At 48.5% G+C, this 18377-nt stretch overlaps 1 protein-coding gene across 1 annotated transcript in view; it reads right to left on the bottom strand.

The window, feature by feature from the left end:
- The window catches only part of AP1G1 (adaptor related protein complex 1 subunit gamma 1), an 803442-nt gene that overhangs the window by 310354 nt on the left and 474711 nt on the right, over positions 1-18377 (bottom strand). The window contains exons 13-14 of the mRNA XM_078671300.1: positions 922-1062; positions 633-687 (exon numbers count right to left, since the gene is read on the bottom strand). Coding sequence (XP_078527426.1) covers positions 633-687; positions 922-1062 — 196 coding nt within the window. The remainder of the gene's footprint in view (positions 1-632; positions 688-921; positions 1063-18377) is intronic.

Here is an 18377-nt window from a genome sequence, read left to right as displayed (position 1 = left end):
TTACAGTAAAAGTCCCTGAACGAGCGAACAAATGGGGCTGTGAGTCTGACCCTCACTTTTCCTCCTCCCATGTCTGTCTGTGCCCATCCCTCTGCCTGTATGTCTGTCTTTCATTATATATCTATGTCACTCTGCCATCTTTTTGCCAGTTTCTCTCTCTGGGTCTTTTCTTCTCTGTTATCCCAGTCCTGTCACTCTGACTATCTAAGCCCCTGTTTTTCTCCTGGCCCCTACCTGCCTGTGCCTTTATCTCTATGGCACCCTCTAACTCTGATTGTCTGTCCCACTTTGGCTCAGAGCATATTTTTTCTCTTTAACATCGTGGTTTGGTTGACCTCTTTCCTGCTACCTGTTTCTGACCCTCTACTGTCTTGATTTTGCAGGCTCCTTCCATACCACTGTCTCTGTGACACAGTGTCTCCGCATCTTGATTTTCGTTCCACCTTGTTTCACCCAGGATAACGAGCTGCATGGCTAAATACTAATAAGGTCCCAAAGGCAAGACCTATTGGCTATGTCAATGCGTGTCTATTTAGGTATGGGCTGATGACAGTTTATACTTGTACTGCATATATTCCCAGTATTACATAAAAATATAAGTCTGAACTTAATAGGAGGAGCAAATAACTTACCGTTGTTAAAACTCTCATAATAGTGTCTATGTGCCATCGTTTGGAAGGAGCGTATCTAAAAGGAAGAAAACAAATGTTAACTAATACGAAAATGTTGAAAAATCCTAGGCAGAGATGATGGAACAACAGCAAGCAAGATTTGTTCCTTCATGGTCATAGTATCAAGAAAGACTACATTTTGTTTGTGACTTTTGGTTTTAAGAACTGCTATCTTCTGTGAGGGTGAATGTGTATGGTCCAGTGCTAGGGGGACACAAAAAGATTTGCAAATATGGTATACAGTTCTTACTTTTCTGCTGCTAGGAAAATCCCAGATGCACAATCGGATTTGAATTCTGGCTCACAAGAATCCAGAAAGTATAGCAGCTCCTTCATCATTCCACGAATATTATTTCCATTTACTAGAGCAAAACTCAACTCCATTGCACGCCTGTAATAAAAGAAAATAAACATCATTCCCTAGCATTCATAGCATCACTAACATGCCTATTGAAACTGAACAGAAGATATTGCTGATGCCTATTACTTAAAGCAGAGCTTGCTCGGCACCAACCAGATTGGCCACTTCCCACTGTTCACAGCAGCAGAGTAAGTCACTAATTTAGTACCAAATATACAACATAATTGAGTGGCACAGGCAAAACACAGCACAGCTCTGTGCCATAGTCAGTCAGCCTCCACAATGAATAGTTGAGCATAAAAATAACCAAAGGGGCTTCCTGCCCCCCCCCTCAACTCCCAAAACAAACAAAAAGTAAAGCAATTGCCATTGTGAAAGGTAAAAGACATCTTTGGATGCAAGCATTCCCTAACCTCAAACATGTGACTAAATTATGACTGCAGAGGAATAATTTTCTTTCTATTGGTTTTTGTCTTTTTGCATAATCACATCATATATACAAATTAAAGCATTCTCACCTTTCCCTCAACATCAGTATCTGGAGATCCCTGGCATCCAGAGCAGAAGTCAGAGCGCCATACCGCCATTGTGGGGGCAGCTGAGACTAGACCTTCAGCATGAGGAGCAGGCCTGGGACAAGGCAGGAAGTCACCTATGGCGCATCTGCATAGGGTGTGGCTGAGGTAAATGTGGGGTAGCTAGCAGAGTAGACCCTTTCCGCCCTACAGCTACACAGCCCCTGGCATATCTATCTCCATAGAATAGTGGGAGAAGGAGTCAATACTGGCCAGGTGAGTCAAAAAGCTTCCAGAAGCAGTGTAGTGCACAAACTAGACAGCTGAAGCTGCAGTTCTGTGTCAGGCAGTCGCCATAAGAGACACTGTGAGGCCCAGAGCTGGGTCCTTTGAAGGGGGTCAGAGACATTCTATCCCAGTTTACTCCACCACCCTGGGAAAAGTTGAAAGCCAGAGCAGGCAATATGCAAGTAAGTCTTCCGGGTGAGAATGAGCTTCGAAGGAGAGAGGGCTGGACTCAGAAAGAGGTGAGTGATGGAACCTGTTGATCTGCAGGAGGGTGGCAAAAGAGGCTATCTTTACTGAGTTCTAGACAAGAGACTCGATTGGTTACTAAATGTTACTTGTAAAACTTGCGTCGACTGAGGAGGAGACAGGGACAGTAAACAGTTAGGGGCCTGAATCAGGCCGGGAACCGGAGTAAATCACTGAAGCTGTGCCTTGCACAAACTGCCTGCATTAGATGGGCAAAGAGCTTGTAAGCAGCACCATAGGACAATATCAACGAACCCCCATTACACGTTACACAGACCAAAATCTGTAAACCTTGGAGGGAGAAGGCCCAGGATCGCCTCCAAGAGCAGAACCAGGCAGCCCGAACATTGAAAGGTCATACACTGACACCCCACCTAGGCAGGAGCAAGGCGGACAAATACGGTAAGGGGCAGGCCCCAAAAAAAAGCATGACCTGGAAAACATCCAGTCGCTCACCACTACAAAAAGTGAAGGTGCAGAGTGAGGAAGAGAAGAAAAGGCTAACCTGTGGACAACAATGAAAGGGTTGCCACCAATATCACCCAGGTTTGCCTTTAACACTGCCATCAAGAGATGCTTGCGAAGTAAGATCATTAAAACAAAATCTGATGGCATGTATTCAAGAAATGCGAACAGCGATTGCTGAAATTTGTGGCAGAGTGGACAGCAGAGAGTGCACAATTTTGGAGCAGACCTTGAGGGGGCAGAGGGAGAGGACTTGCAGGACTTTGTACAGGGCCAACTGCACAAAATCAGAGTCCTCCCAGAAGTCTCTCAAATCAACGACTGGACATATTCTTCACAATAAAGAACCACAAAGAAACCCCTCTAGACAATCTAACTAGAATGCATGTCATCAAGGAGAAAGAAATACGTAATGAGGTAATCAAGGGAAAAAGGAAACATCATTGTCGCGCTGACAGTGCAAAAGAGGTTGGGCAAGGTAAATTAGACTGGGTCAGAAGGGTCTCATACCTTAACATCTACAAGGGATGAAAGGCATTATGAAGGGACCTCACAATTCACCCACTCTCTATTTGCCCCACTACAAAAGACAAGTCAATGCCCAGAGGACAAACCTTCCAATGACTCTGCGAAGATTGGTAGGGATTTTCAGTCAGGTCTAATTGGCCAGTTACTGGTGAAAGTAAGTTTGCAGGGGAGCGGAGGGGGAAATCTTATGCAAGGAATACAGTATGAAAATAGAGCCAAGGGGCTGGTAAACAGCAGTATGAAACTTCCAAAGGGTCGGGGATTTGCTGTTTTAATACACTCTGCGCTTACCCCGGCTATCCGGAAACATTGGAGGGAGGGCCTCAAACCGCAGACATGGATGGGGTGTCAATATCTAGTCAGGGCGGCAGGCACCTTTAAGGCGGTCACGTGTCTATATAAGCTCATGACACAGGAAATGCTAGTACCCTGGACTGTGCTGCGGCTAAAATGGGGAGAAGATCTGGGGGTTCCGGAAAAGACCTGGGCTGATCTTGTGGAACTGGCGTGGAAGAGTTCCAGGAATGCCCGATTCCAACTGGTGCACTTTTATGTTTTACATAGAGCATATCTCACCCCGGCGAAGATGAACAAATATTTTGACACCCATACAGCAGCATGCCCACGCTGTAATAGGGAGGAGACAGAATTTCAGCATATGTTTTGGGATTGCCCGCAACTGGATAGCTATTGGGTCGAAGTGGTCGCATTATTGACAGATCACAGACAGGGAACAGGAGCCAGCTATGGGGTCCCGTCTCTTACATTGGTTCCCCCACACAGCCAAAAATAAGGTAACAAGCAAATTCCTAGATATGGGTCTATTATTAGCTAAACGAGATATATCTATGCATTTGAACGCAAAGAAGGGCCCAAATGTAAAAAGATGGAAAACGGAACTAATTAAATGGGCGGAGTGTGAAGGAATAGTTTGTCTGCAGTTAGCAAAATGAACGAGAAGTGAGAGGGCATTAGAGGCAGCGAGGGCATGGGAAACGGTGGTGCTACTGAAGATCCCGGACAATTATAGCGACGAGGATCCCACGGCTGAAGCTCCTGGTGAAATAGATTAGATAGCTTGCCACTGTGCACTGTATGAAAAGGCGGAACCAGACCATCAACTTACCCCCTTGTAAATACAGGAGGGGCAGGCTGATTTGTGAGCTTCTAGCCCCTAGCTTAGCACAAGGGTAGAGACAGGGAGGGGAACTGCGACCAGACGCTCGCCGGACGGCCGCCATCTTGTGGTGGGCCAAGGTCGAGCAGTCTAGTCTTTCTCCTACCCTGTTCCCCTGGTGCATAAAGGTCGCGATGACGCGACCGCGCGACCTGTATTGCTCCTGAGGCGTGAGCCGGGAGCTAGGGAGGTATCTGTCAATTTTAATCTGTTTGTTAGTTTTATCAGGTGTTATTGTGCAATATTAGGTCCGGTGCACAGCTCCTAAATAACGGAGATATTCGTATAATTTTACCCCGTTTTTAAAAAGTGCAGTTTTTATCAACTTACCCCCTTGTAAATACCGATTTCCTGGCAGGAGGGGCAGGCTGATTTGCGAGCTTCTAGCCCCTAGCTTAGCACAAGGGTGGAGACAGGGAGGGGAACTGCGACCGGACGCTCGCCGGACGGCCGCTATCTTGTGGTGGGCCAAGGTCGAGCAGTCTAGTCTTTCTCCTACCCTGTTCCCCTGGTGCATAAAGGTCGCGATGACGCGACCGCGCAGCGGACGCACGCCAAAGGTAAGCCCGTCTGCGCCCGACCGAGCCTGGCCCGGGCCTAGGGCCACGCACGCTGCCGGTTGCACGAGGGGAGATCCACAGAGGGTGACATATAGCCCAGAAACATTGCAAGACTTGATGGGACCTGTGAGAAAACCTAGCTGTGTTGTCCTAAATATGAATAAGGACCAACCATCAAGTCCACAGGCCTGCTTAGGCTGCACGAGAGCGATCCCTGCGGTATTAATGTCCCCCATTAAAGCCTTATCCAGAGTAGATCGAGGAAAGTATAAAGCGGTGGAATGTACCTTTGATTGCCTCCTGGTGAATGCTAGATCGTTGGTAAAGCACAGCCTGGAGTGTGCGCTGTTAATACAGGAAGAAAATATTAAAATCGCTTTTGGGACTGAATCGTGGACGGATGCTGCTTCCTGCCCGGACTTAGTTAAAGCCACTCCCCCTGGTTACCTTACTTTTATGAGGGACCGGCCATTGAGGAAAGGTGGAGGTTTGGCAGTGATCTATCATGACTCTCTTAATGCTCTCTTTCACCCGTTAACTGTGGACGGCTGTGAAGCGGTAGCTTTTAACTTTACCTTAGGCAACCATCAGTCATTTAACGGATGTTTAGTTTATAGACCCCCTGGGTCTAAAACCATCTTCCTGAGCTCTGTGGGAAGTATTCTGGAGGAGGGACTATGCTCCAAGGACTTTACGGTCTTGGGAGATTTTAACTTCCATCTAGAAAACCCCATGGATGCAGACACCTACGCACTTATTGACCTGATGGAGGGGGCTGAGCTTAAACAACTGGTTAGTGGTCCCACGCATAACGCCGGCCATACCCTAGATGGGATTTTCTCGAACCACCCCACTCTGGGCTTTACTAAATCTTTACCACTCACCTGGTCTGATTACAGGGCGCTGCTATTTGCCATCTTCGTGCCTAAATCCCAAGGTGGGGGGTGCCCACCTAAAACAGCCAGGGTATGCAGGGCCTGGAATAAAATTGAGGGTAGCGCGTTGGAAGATTATTTGCTCTCCTCAAAGGAGCCCCTTCCATTAGAGGTGGAAGCGGCGTCGCTTGCCCACACTAGTTGGATTGATAAAGCGTGCGATTTCCTTGCCCCACCCAAACTACGCCTCCTTGCCAGAGCACGGCCTTCAGCGCCGTGGTTCTCGGAGGAACTAAGAAATCACAAGTTGGAATGTAAAAAATTGGAAAGGGTCTGGCGGAAGGAATATAGGGAAAGTGATAGAAGCCGTCTGAAACAAAGTCTCCTAACTTATAAAAAAAACGGTGGGGAAGGCAAAACAAGAATTCTATACCAACCGCATAAACTGGGCTAAGAACTCGGCGAAGGAACTGTTTACGACGGTGGCAGCCTTGGCTGACCCGGCTCCCGCGGCCATTCCCGCAAGTTCTGAATTATGTGAAGATCTTGCCAGATTCTTTCAAAGTAAGGTGGAGACGATTTTCAAAGCCTTCTCTAGTCAGGAGAGGTTGAATAGCCAGGCGGCCTCCTCAGAAATTGTTATGCAGTCATCCTTAGGACATAATCTTGATAGCTTTTCACCAGTAAATGGTGAAGAAATTAGGCGGCTATTGCTAGCAGCAAAATCAGGTGCTCCGTCAGACCCCTGTCTGGTGGCAGTGATGAAAATGGCCCCAGATCTGATAGTTTCATCGCTGGTGTCCGTTTTCAACATAATGCTTGGGACAGGAGGTTTTCCAGCTTGTTGGAAACAGGCATCAATTTTGCCTCTTCTAAAGAAACCTAACCTGGATATTAGGGACCCAAATAGCTATCGCCCTATTGCAAGGCTCCCATTACCAGCTAAATTAATAGAAAAGGCGTTCAACGCCCAATTAAGCTCCTTCCTGGCTGCCACTCAATCCTTGGACCCCTCTCAACATGGTTTTAGACCTTACCATAGCACGGAATCCGCCCTCATTAAAACAACTGAGGAGATCAGAGCGGTGACCGATGCGGGAGGGAGGGCAGCCCTGGTGCTGCTGGACCTCTCCGCGGCCTTCGATACGGTCCACCATGGGATTCTACTTGACCGTTTGAAGACCCGCGGAGTTCAAGGGAAAGCGCTTGACACACTTAAAGCCTTCCTGTCCGGCAGAGTCCAGAAGGTGGCCTTGGGAGATTATGAGTCAAAACCCTTCATCCTGCCCTGCGGAGTTCCTCAGGGATCGTCCTTGAGCCCTACGTTGTTCAACGTTTACGTTAGCTCATTGGCGCCAGTAATCCGGGCACAAGGGTTTGATCTCACATCTTATGCAGACAACACCCAGATTGTGGTGTCGGTATTACCAGGGAGGGAAGAAGAAGTAGCTAGGAATTTCCAGGAGTGTATGCTGGCAGTTGGGAACTGGATGGCAGTTAACTGCCTTAAATTGAACTCGGCTAAAACCGAAGTTATAGTGTTTGGTTCAAACAACAACTTCTGGAGCCCAAGCTGGTGGCCAGACCAGATGGGCAATGCCCCCAGCCCAGTAGCGAAGGTGAAAAATCTGGGGGTGTTGATCGATGATCAACTTACCTTCCGTCCCCAGGTCAGTGCCCTATCTTCTTCGGTGGCTTACCTCCTTAAATCCATTCGCAAGATCCTTCCATTCATCCCTGACCGCGACAGGAAAACAGTGGTCACAACGCTGGTCATGGCAAAGTTGGATTATTGCAATGGTTTATTTCTTGGTGCCCAACAGGAGGTACTTAACAAATTGCAGGTACTTCAAAATGCGGCTGCAAGGCTCATTTTGGGGATCCCTAAATTTGTTTCCGTGTCTCAGGAGCTGGTCAAGTTGCACTGGCTTCCAATGCTATTCTTTTTAAAGCCCTATGCCTAGTATTGCGGTCCTTACAAGGCAAGGAACCTTTATTCTTTCGGCAGCACTTTCATTGGTACCGTCCGACGAGAAATCTTAGATCAGCTGACATGGGGTTGATCGTGATGCCTCGTTTTAAGAGGGCTCGGTGGGGAGGCAGAAGCTTTGTGCTGGGCGCAGCCAAAGCTTGGAATACCTTGCCCCACGCCCTCAGAAAACTGACGGACCTCATGGCCTTTAGAAAAGCATTAAAGACATGGTTGTTTACCATCTGATTCCCTAACCTGCCTCTATCTCAGGAGTAACACTTAGTGCCAGGACACCTACGGGTAACAGAGCGCTGTACAAATGCCAAAAATAAATAAATAAATAAAGCAGCCCCCACCCTCATTAAGGGTTGGATCCCAAAGCACTACCTTAGTTCCATTTGCGAAGCTAATGTGCAGTACCCCAGTCTGTAGATCAAACACTGATTGTATGTGACACGCCTGGTGGGAGGGATGGGTGGGGGGAAGTTCTAGGAGGGTAGAACTGTTTTAGGATACAAGATGCTGCCGAAATGTGCACCAGATCATTGCTTTGTACACAATTCTTAGGTTATGGATAGGGGGATGGGAATTCTATATGCAGCTGAGCTACTATACTTGTATCACATGCAGTAACAATTATATTTTTTTTTTTATAAACTTCATTTCTAGTTTTTACACAGACAAATAGCAGTAATGATGCAATGCAATTTATAATAACAGTAGCGACAGGTAACAACCATTATAAATCATGCAGTGTACTGACACACGGCGACGTAGGCAAGAAGCGAGGTACAATCCAATATAAAACACACGTTATACAGAAAACCATTCAGCACTGTAGTTCAGAATAAAAGAGGACACCAATGACTCCGGGAGGAGGACTAAGCCAAGCAGTCGGGAGGTAAAAGTGCCGAAGCCCCTCGTCCAACAGCTCCCATCAGTCACATCTGGCAAAATGCATCTAGCCCACTTCCTCTGGGACTATACCAGCCGCTATCTGTGAGGTCTGTGCCGCCTTGTGTCGGGCCACGTATTCTCTGTAAGGGCCCCATATGTCCACAGGTCGTGAAGTGCAGAGGAGTAAGGTGTAAAGTTCTTCACCGTGGACATTGCAAAACTCCAAGCTCCTAAGCCAGGCCTGACGAGTGGGGACTCTGCTGCTGCCCCACAATAGCGCAATCTCACGTTTGGCCAGCAAAAACCCCAAGGCCGCCAGCTTACGACACTTCCGAGGAAAGTTGGACACATATCCCAGCAAGGCTATCTCGGGGGTGGGAAGAAGCTGCATGGATAGTATGTCCCCCAGTGTAGTGTGAACAAGCGTCTAATACTGATGTATTTTAGGACATGTCCAGGCGAGGTGAGCGAAATCTGCAAAGGGAGACATACACTTTAAACAATGATGTGGCCTTGTGTGGTCTATTCTATGGGAGTGTCGTACATTCTACGGAGAAACTTAAAATGGATTAATTTGTGTCTGCTATTCAAAGATATCTCCCCGGTGGCTCTACAACACTGTTCCCACTGATCATCAGTAATAGTCTTATCCAAATCCATCTCCCAGGCAGCCCGCACCCTAGCATCAGACACAGGTCGAATCGCACAACACTGCTTATATAATCTGGATATCAAATGCGCACCCGCCGGGCTCTGTATCAACAAAGTCAATGGAGGGGCCGGCTCAGGAGAGGAGGAAAAACGGAGCGTAGAGCGGAGCGAACACGAGTCAGGACGAACGTGTCCATAAAAGTGTCCTCACTAAAGCGGTCCTCCTCCGAGATCGAAAAAGCATGACCCTCCGGGAATAGATCGCCAAATGAGCGGACTTGAAACTTCTCAAAAGTACGCTGGACCAGGGTCTCCCCAGTAATCGGAAGCAAAGAAGGATTAGGAAGAGGCAATTCAGGGGAATATAATGACTCAAATCCCAGCAGCCTACGTAGCCTGTCCCAGGCCCAACACGTGGTCGAGACTGTTTGAACATCTCGTGGGTCCCGGGGGAATCCTGTGGGCAGAATATGAATGAGCTGACGAGGAAGAACCAAATCTGCTTCTGGTTTTAAATATGGGACGCGGGCATCCGGGTGGAACCAGGCATACGCGTAGCAGCACTGCTCAATAAGATAGTACAAATAAAAATCCGGCACCCCGAACCCACCCCTGTCATATGGCAAGGTAAGAGTCTTCCAGCACACACGAGGCATCTTGTCCCCCCACACCAACCGTATCAATAACGTACGCAGTTGCAGGAAAAAAATCTTCGTAAGCGGGATGGGGATATTGTTAAAAAGAGAAGAGAAACCGGGGTAGGACGACCATCTTAATAATAGCAATCCTGCCTGCCATGGACAACGGAAGACGTAACGATTTCACGATCTGAGATTCCAAGGAACTAATCGTTCTACCGTAGTTAAGTCTAATCATTGCGGTCGTGTCAAGGTGGACATGAATCCCGAGGTACCTAACCGAGTTGCTGCACCATTCCAAGGGGAATTCGCAAGGCCAGGCGGTGGTGCAAGAAGTAAGAGGGAAAATAACAGTTTTGTGCCAATTAATACGGAGTCCAGAAAATCTACCGAACCGAATGATTTCTAGCAGCAGGGGTTCTAAATTGACATGGGGCATCCTAACGTAAAGGACAGTGTCATCTGCATACAAAGAAATAAGAAGAGGATACGTACGGATTTGAAGGCCCCGGTGTAAGTGCTTCTCCTGGAACTGACGCAGCAAGGGGTCCATGGCTAAAATAACAAGCATTCGCAATGCAATAGGTCTCGGGTTAATTAAGTTTGAGCTATTGGCATTGCTAAATATTGCAACACCAACTGCAACAAAAGCTATTGGTGTTGCATTATTTAGCAATGCCAATACCTCAAACTTTAATAATGCGACACCTATTGCATTGCAAATGCTTGTTTTCCTGGTTGTTGGTACCTGTGGTGGGGCACTACGTGCGTCTATGCGCTGTACAGCAGAACACAGTTCTCAAGAAGTGTATAGTGCCCCACGCTGGTATACCCAACACACTACGAAGGCCAGTCCGATGCTGGCGCGAGGGGGGGAATATTGGCAGGAGAAGAGGTGCGGCGTCGACAGAGTGCGAGGTGAGGTGGGGGGGGTAGGGGTGGACTGGGGGGGAGCTACATGGTAGTGGTTATAGGTGAGAACGGGCGGGGAAAGGGCACGGGACAGCAGGGGGGAGGGTGCAGGGGCTGGGAGAGCGGAGAAGGGTGGTGGGGGTCGCCCGCTAGGGATGAGCATGGGTCCAGCTCGGCGACGGTCTGAGGAACGAGGGGGGGGGGGGGGGGAGGGGGAGGCTGCGCAATGAGGGTGCGCGGCCAGTAAGGTGGTGAGTGGAGCAAATATGGATGGCAGAAGACAAAGGCAAGTGGTGTCAAGGGGCATTGCGCGTCTTATATGGACCTCCTTATATACGTCTAGACCTTGTTAGTCAACAAGGGAGCAGAGATCGAGCAGTTGTGGAAGTTGATGCCCTAGAAATAAACGAAGGCGAAAGATAATAGGGAGGGTGAGATCGTAGTATTCCGTGGGAGAAAGGTTTTGGAGGGTGAAGGAGTACAAGATCAGGCACTATCTCCTAATAAGGGCGGGTTAGAAGAAATGGTTTATGCCTCCAAACGACATCGCCCCACCCGCTCAAGTGTTATGCTGTCACTGCACGCCATCTCCGTCACATTGTTTATAATAAAGGTGGCACGGACGAAGGATGCGATGAAAACACGATTCCTTTGTGCAGATTTTGCCCCCTGGGATTCAGTAGACACAGGCGCATTCCAAGTGTAATTGTCGTAATGAACGTTTGGTGGCTAGCAACATCCCCCAGGGTCGATGCAGTGCACTTTGGGGGTGTGAAGATGTTGCTTTTGAATACGGCCTTGGTTGTGTTGCTGGGTGGTGACTCGCACATAGGCTGGTTGTAGTTTTCGCAACTGGTACCACCCCCCCCCCCACACACACACACACACACACACACACTGACGCGCGCGAGTGGAGCTGGGGTATGGCACATCGTCCATGGTGTCGGGGATGTGGGTCGCGGAAGGTCCGGAGTAGTGCTATTGGCTATGCCTTATTCTCGGGTGCGCTTTTCGGCGGGGAGGTTGATGGCTGGATGCATGCCTCCTCTGATGTGTGCGGTCTTTGCTCGGGACGGGGGATGTTTTGGCGAGGACTGATCCCGGTGGTCGGTTTGGGGAAGGGTTTTGATTGGTGGCCCATATCTCTGTTGTCGTTGCGAAAATACATTGAAATGTTGGATCATGGTTGAGGCGCTCAGCCTGCAAAGCCCGTTTGACTGGGCCGCCTTGGTGTTTGCCAGTGGACGGGTTTGTGCGTAGTTTGTCGGGGGCAAGAGGCGGGGTCGATGTCTGGCGGGTTTTTTGGTGGGGGAGGCGGGCCAGGTGGTTCAGTGGGCATTCGGGTGGGCGTGCGGGACGCGGAGGGGGTCCGGTTTGCTGGAGGGGTGTTGCGAGGTGCGCATCGGTCTACGGGGGTTGGGGGCGCTGTTTGGAGGGAGGTGGGTGCTCGGGAGGGGATGGGAGTGATAGGGTGCAGGACGGCCGTCTATGCAAAGTGAACAGTTAGAGAGGGCTGATTGCTTATAGAGCACGGCATGTTGTGTGGATGGCACTAGATGGTGAGTGAGCACTAGAGGCGTGGTGGGGGAGTTGGATTGTGGATTGCTGGGCTGTTCGTCATGGGGGGCCTCCAGCGGAGTGCAGGAGAGGGAGTTCCACGTTGCCGAGACGATGGGTCAGTGGTTGGGCCTGGATGCATAGAACGTCGGTGGCCATTGTCTCGGGGAAATTTTACTTTGGTGTGGGCTCTGGGGGATGGCAGGGTGCAAAAGTTAATAAAGACGTGGTGCACGTGCACATATGCTTTCAGTTATCGCGGCCCGTGTCTGGCCACAATAATTAAAAAAATAAGAGTGCTGTTATCAGCGACGCGCGCCCCTCTGCAGACTCCCCCTGCATTCCAGAGAGGCGCGCGACGCGATCCGGGCTGCCATGCCATGCTGTGGAGACAAGACCTGGCCGCGCGCACAACGTTATCCTATGTGGAAACGCTGCGCGCGACCACGTCTTGTCTCCCTTCGTCGTTCTGAGATGCAGACTATAGTTCTCTGGCGAGAACGCGCTTTCAGCGCGTTTCTAGCAGAGACCTAAAAAGGAGCAGGGACAGAGGGCACCCCTGTCTCGTACCTCAGATTAAAAGAAAAGAATCCGAGAAAGTGCTGTTAAGTCGCAGCCTAGCCGTCGGACTGGTATACAGCAGAGCAACTGTGGAAACAAAGCACTCAGGCATACCCATACGACGCATGACAAAGGAAAAAGGGCCATTCAAGGGAGTCGAATGCCTTCTCCGCATCCAAAAATATGGCAGCGGCAGGCGTGGAAGGGTCGATCCTGTGCAACACAGTGTACAGAGTCCTCAACTCAAGGGAAGTGGATCTGTGCGGAACAAATCCAGACTGCGGCGGCGATATGATAGACTCCATCAATAGAGACAGCCGAATTGCAATAACCTTGGCCAGAATTGTATAGTCTAGGTTCAACGACGACAATGGCCGATAAGAGCCACACAATTTAGGATCTTTCCCCGGTTTAGGCAAAAGAATAATCACAGCCTCTCTGAACGTAGGGGGAAGGATACCAACCTCAAGCACCTCCGCATATACCTCCACCAACCTCGGAACCAGAATATCCTTATACGCTTTGTAGAAGTGGGCCGAAAACCCGTCCAGACCCAGCACCGAAGACCCCCGCAGATCATCAATGGCCTCAACAATACTATCCGGAGTAATGGGGACCGACAAAAAGTCTTGCATGTATCGTTCCAAATACACTAGGGCGACCTCCGATAAGTAGTCCCCCTGATCGGGCCAGTAACAATTTTGTTAATTGGCTTGTGTGTACTTTGGCATAGATCATTTCATAGAACGTACCTATTCAAACATGAAAAATTCAATTAAATGTGTTTTAAACAAAATTAAACCTCCAAGGGGTGGGGGGGTGGGGGGGGGGGGCGGGGGAATGGCGGATGGAGTGATTTCAAACTAAAGTCTCTTATTGTTAATGGTCAGATATGGAGCTACATTGCCAGACATTACCCAGATGAGGTTTCCTTTAGGAAATGCATCTTCTCAAACAGGATCAATTTATATGCTCCTATGACACTGCTCAAAAAACCCTTCCTGCAACAAACATTGAGACCAATTTTTGAATACGAAGAGTTACCGAGTAGTTGGACAGCACTAACCATAGCCTGGAATTTCAACATGGATTTAAATAAGTTCATATTTAGGAAGAGGCCGAATGTCCACAGCACTGAAAAGGGAAATCCTAGAGCATGAGCGAATTGAAGCATGATGGTACTTCCAACCCGATCAAAACCATTTTTCATTTTACCTCCAACAGCGTTACATACTCAAGAACAGACCACATCCTCATTTCTTCGTTGTTTAAACAAAGTAACTAAGTTGATCATTTCTATACCTTATCACGCACATCTAGAATTCATATCGGATTAGCGGACAAAGGCTTGTATGATGAAAGAAGACACTATGGCAGATCCAATTCACAGAGCAATACTAACATCAGTGATTCAAGAATATTTTGAAATAAACAAAGGACCGTAGTTTTCCCTTGTCACGAGAGAGAGCGAGAGAGCGAGAGAGTGAGAGAGTGAGAGAGCGAGAGAGGGTACCTTGAGCACAGGCTAACAGATTAATGCCATAGAACATCTAGACAAGCAGAAGCACTGTAGGAAACACCAACGGCAATTAGGGCAAACAGTGTAGAAACTGCACTATTAAAACTATGCCAGCACTCGTACGATGAGGGAGACACAGTAGGCACACTTCTGGCCAGGATAATACATCCATGAAGAACAGACACAAATATACTGAATGTGAATAAGGAGGATATCAACTGGGCCATTAAGGAGAGGGACAAACTAGAAGCCTTCAGAGATTATCAACATTTTGACAGTAGGGAACAAGAATGAGGATAAGATGGAGAATTACTAGAAAACAATCATTGGCTCAAACTCATGCAGGAACAAAGGGGCACTAGAAAGCCTCATTGAGCTCTCGGAGGTCCACCAAACCCAGGCTCTGATGGCTTCCATTTGAAATTTTATCAAACCTTTTGTCTCCAAGGAAGGTGTAAAACTAACTGCTCGATTCAGTACACATTTACAAGAGCTACAGGTCTCACCCTCTATGTGTGAGGCAAGTATTGTAATGAGAAACAAACCTTGACTGCACATCTGACAGACTCACTACTCTGTTAAATACAGATGCAAAAACGCTCTAAAGTTCTAGAATACACCTCAAGACTGTTGCCCCAGATTATCCAGCCTGACCAGGTAGACTTCATTAAAAAAGACAACAAAGACAACAAAGCGAGAATATCCAATAACTATCTCACTGCAAAGGAAATTCTATGAATAGGATCATCCAAGTGATCCATCTATCATTAGATGCCAAAAAAGCATTTAGCAAGGTAGTTGGAAATACTTTGGGGTGACTCTTGAAGAAATAAAAATGGCTAACAAGACTGGATTTTGGCAAGTTAGAAAAACCCAAAGCCCTTCGTACCAGTTAATGGCCAGAGTTCCTCACAGCTTTAACCTAATCAGAGGCATGTGGCAAGGATGCCAACATTCCAAGGTACTATTTGCACTAGTGGCCGAACCGCTCATCATTAACATCAGAGTGAGCAATGGGATCATGGGTACTTTCTGCAGGGACCAGGAACACAAAATATGACCGTTTGTGAATAATGTCTTCCTCCTTATAACAGACCTCCAAAGATCCTGACCAGAAACAGTGAAAACATTGGACCTATTTGAGGAAGTCTCAGGACCCCATGTAAACAAAGCAAAATCAGTAATACTTTACATTTCAGTTTCACAGCCAGATGTACCAAAAGTACATTAGGTGGTTCCCTTTCAGTGGATAAATTCAGCAATACGACACTTGGGGCTGAATATCACAAACCACCTAAAAATGTGGTGGAAGGCAACTTGGACAATCCTACGTGATACAGAATGGAGAACAGGGAATGCTGGCAACTGCACTAAACACTATCCATGAGTTCTGAGTTCTGTAACCAGGTGGCAATAAGGGGGAGGTTTAACCACATATCCATCAGCTAACACTCAACTTATCTTCAATCCTCATTTCTCATCGGCATTTGGAGGTTGGAAGGGGGGGTCTACATCTCTAAAAGGGCAGGCAGGAAATGCCAAACACTATATGACCTATTCAGCTTAGGGTGGAATAAAATCTTTTTAACAATACAAACAAGAATTTGGTATCCTTGAATTAATTTAAATGCAATATTACAGACTAAGACATTGGACTCTTTACCTGCCCAATTTGCCATCTATTTACAGATTTTCCAAGCTTTATGAAAAACATTAAATGAAATTTGTCATGCAGCAATGGGCTAATATCTCGCACATACCAACATCCCACAATAGCAAAAGGGCAGGCAAAGATACTGTTAAACAACAATGGGAAACAGTAATAGCCTATTAGGGAAGGAGATTACTAATAAGCAATGCGAAAAGCACTGGATTGATACCCTAAAGTCTTATTGCAGTATTTCACATAGAGAGGCAGCATATTAAGCAAATGTACAAGTGGTACAAGAAACACTCCTTCACATCTAGTGAGCATTTGCGGTGAGACAGACTTTTTGAAAGGGAGATCCTGTGTCACAAATATTTCCTGGCCCACAACAAATACTGCTCGAAATCAGACCCTACAACCTATAGAGAATGACATCCTATAAGACTCTTATAAGGCATGTGGCAAGAGCAGCAAAACAGATCATTGCTCTTTTCTTGAGGAAGAGAGCCACCCCCTATTGCGCAGGGATTTAATAGGACTATGGCATGATCTAGCTATGGAACAAATCACTTGATGGGAGCCAATAGATAGATGCCCCTCAAAGACGCCAAACCTAAAATGAAGGAGTCAATGGCCCAGATGCTCCAAAGTTATGACTTGACGGATGTGTGGAGACACCGCAACCCAGCTCAACGGGTGTATTCGTGCTACACGCCTGCTGCCAACACGCACAGTAGACTGGATTACTTCTTTCCTCAGGGCAGGGTAATAGACAGGGTGGAAGAGATCCATTATTTGGCACGCTACCCGTCTGATCATTCCCCGCTCCTGCTCACATATTTGGTGGGTGGTCCCCGGCCTAAGATCCCACTCTGGAGACTTAACACGGAGGCGTTCGGGGATCCCACTTCTAAAGAGGCTATCTTGCAAGGACTCGAGACTTATTTAGAAGTGAACTGGGGGTCAGCTAATACGAGGGCGAGTGAATGGGACGCCATGAAGGTGGTCCTCCGGGGGATGTGTATGTCCACGGAGGTAGGGGTAAAGCGGGTGCTGGAACGTGAACTCCGACAGCACGAGGACAGCCTGGCAAGGATGGAAAGGGACTTCCCCGCAGACAAGGAGCAGCGGCCTGAGTGCACGGCCACAAGGTAGCAGTTGGGAGAAACCTGGGCTTCGCTTGGCAAATTTAATAGGACGGCCAGCAGGCGGAGATGGTACATGGAGGGTGACAAAGCAGGCAGACTATTAGCGCGTCTGGTAAAGGCGGAAACCCAAACTCACCCGATTTTGGCACTCCAGAATGGGTTGGGCAGGATGGTATACACCCAGCAGGCGATCACCGAGGTCTTTCGATCGCATTTATGTAAAATATATTCAGAGTCCCAGCCTTTGGCGAGCGCGGAGGATATAGAGGTGTACCTCGAGGGAATACAACTACCCGAGATCGAGGCGGATAGCCAGGAGGACCTGGGGGGGCCCCTCCGCCAGGAGGAATTGCGTGCTGCGATAGCCCATCTGCAGACGGCAAAATCCCCGGGGATGGACGGCTTAGCGGCCGAATTCTATAAGGCGTTCACGGGGGTCGTGGTCCCAAGACTTCGAGAGGTGGCCATGGAGGCCTATGACCGGGGCTCGCTCCCGAACTCCATGAGGGCGGCAACGGTAGTAATGCTTCCCAAACCGGGCAAGGACCCTCTCCTCCCCGGATCTTATCGGCCCATATCTATGTTGAATGTGGACTTGAAGATCATCAGCCAGGTGCTGGCCTCCAGACTCCTCCCCCACCTTAGACGCCTGGTCCACGATGACCAGTCGGGGTTCATCCCGGGTCGGAATACCTTACGGAATATTCGTCGCCAGGACCACGTCATGCGAACTGTAGCGGGACATGCTAAACAGAGTACGCTGGTCTTTTTGGACATCGAACAAGCGTTCGACTCGATTTGATGGGCCTACCTCTGGAAGGTGCTTTTGAAAATGGGCCTGGGGGAGGGATTTGTAAACTGGGTTAAGTTATTGTATACCAGTCCGGTGGCCAGGGTCCGTACGGGTCGCTGGGTCTCGGATGAGATACCCATATTGAGGGGCACACGTCAGGGATGCCCCCTCTCCCCCCTGCTCTTCGCCCTGGCGATGGAGCCATTGGCATGTCATCTCCGCATGGTGCTACGGGGCCAGGGTGTCAGAGTAGGGGACGTGGAGCATGTGGTGTCTCTATACGCGGATGACGCCTTGGTCTATCTGAGTCAGCCGGCAAACTCGCTGCCCATTTTGATGACAGAGCTCACACATTTTGCAGTTGCTTCTGGCCTCACAGTGAATAAGGCGAAGTC

This window comes from Lissotriton helveticus, chromosome 12, assembly GCF_964261635.1.
Source record: "Lissotriton helveticus chromosome 12, aLisHel1.1, whole genome shotgun sequence".
Classification (NCBI taxonomy): domain Eukaryota; kingdom Metazoa; phylum Chordata; class Amphibia; order Caudata; family Salamandridae; genus Lissotriton; species Lissotriton helveticus.
The sequence above is the reverse complement of the archived record's forward strand: the minus strand, read 5'-3'. Positions and strand labels throughout refer to the sequence as shown.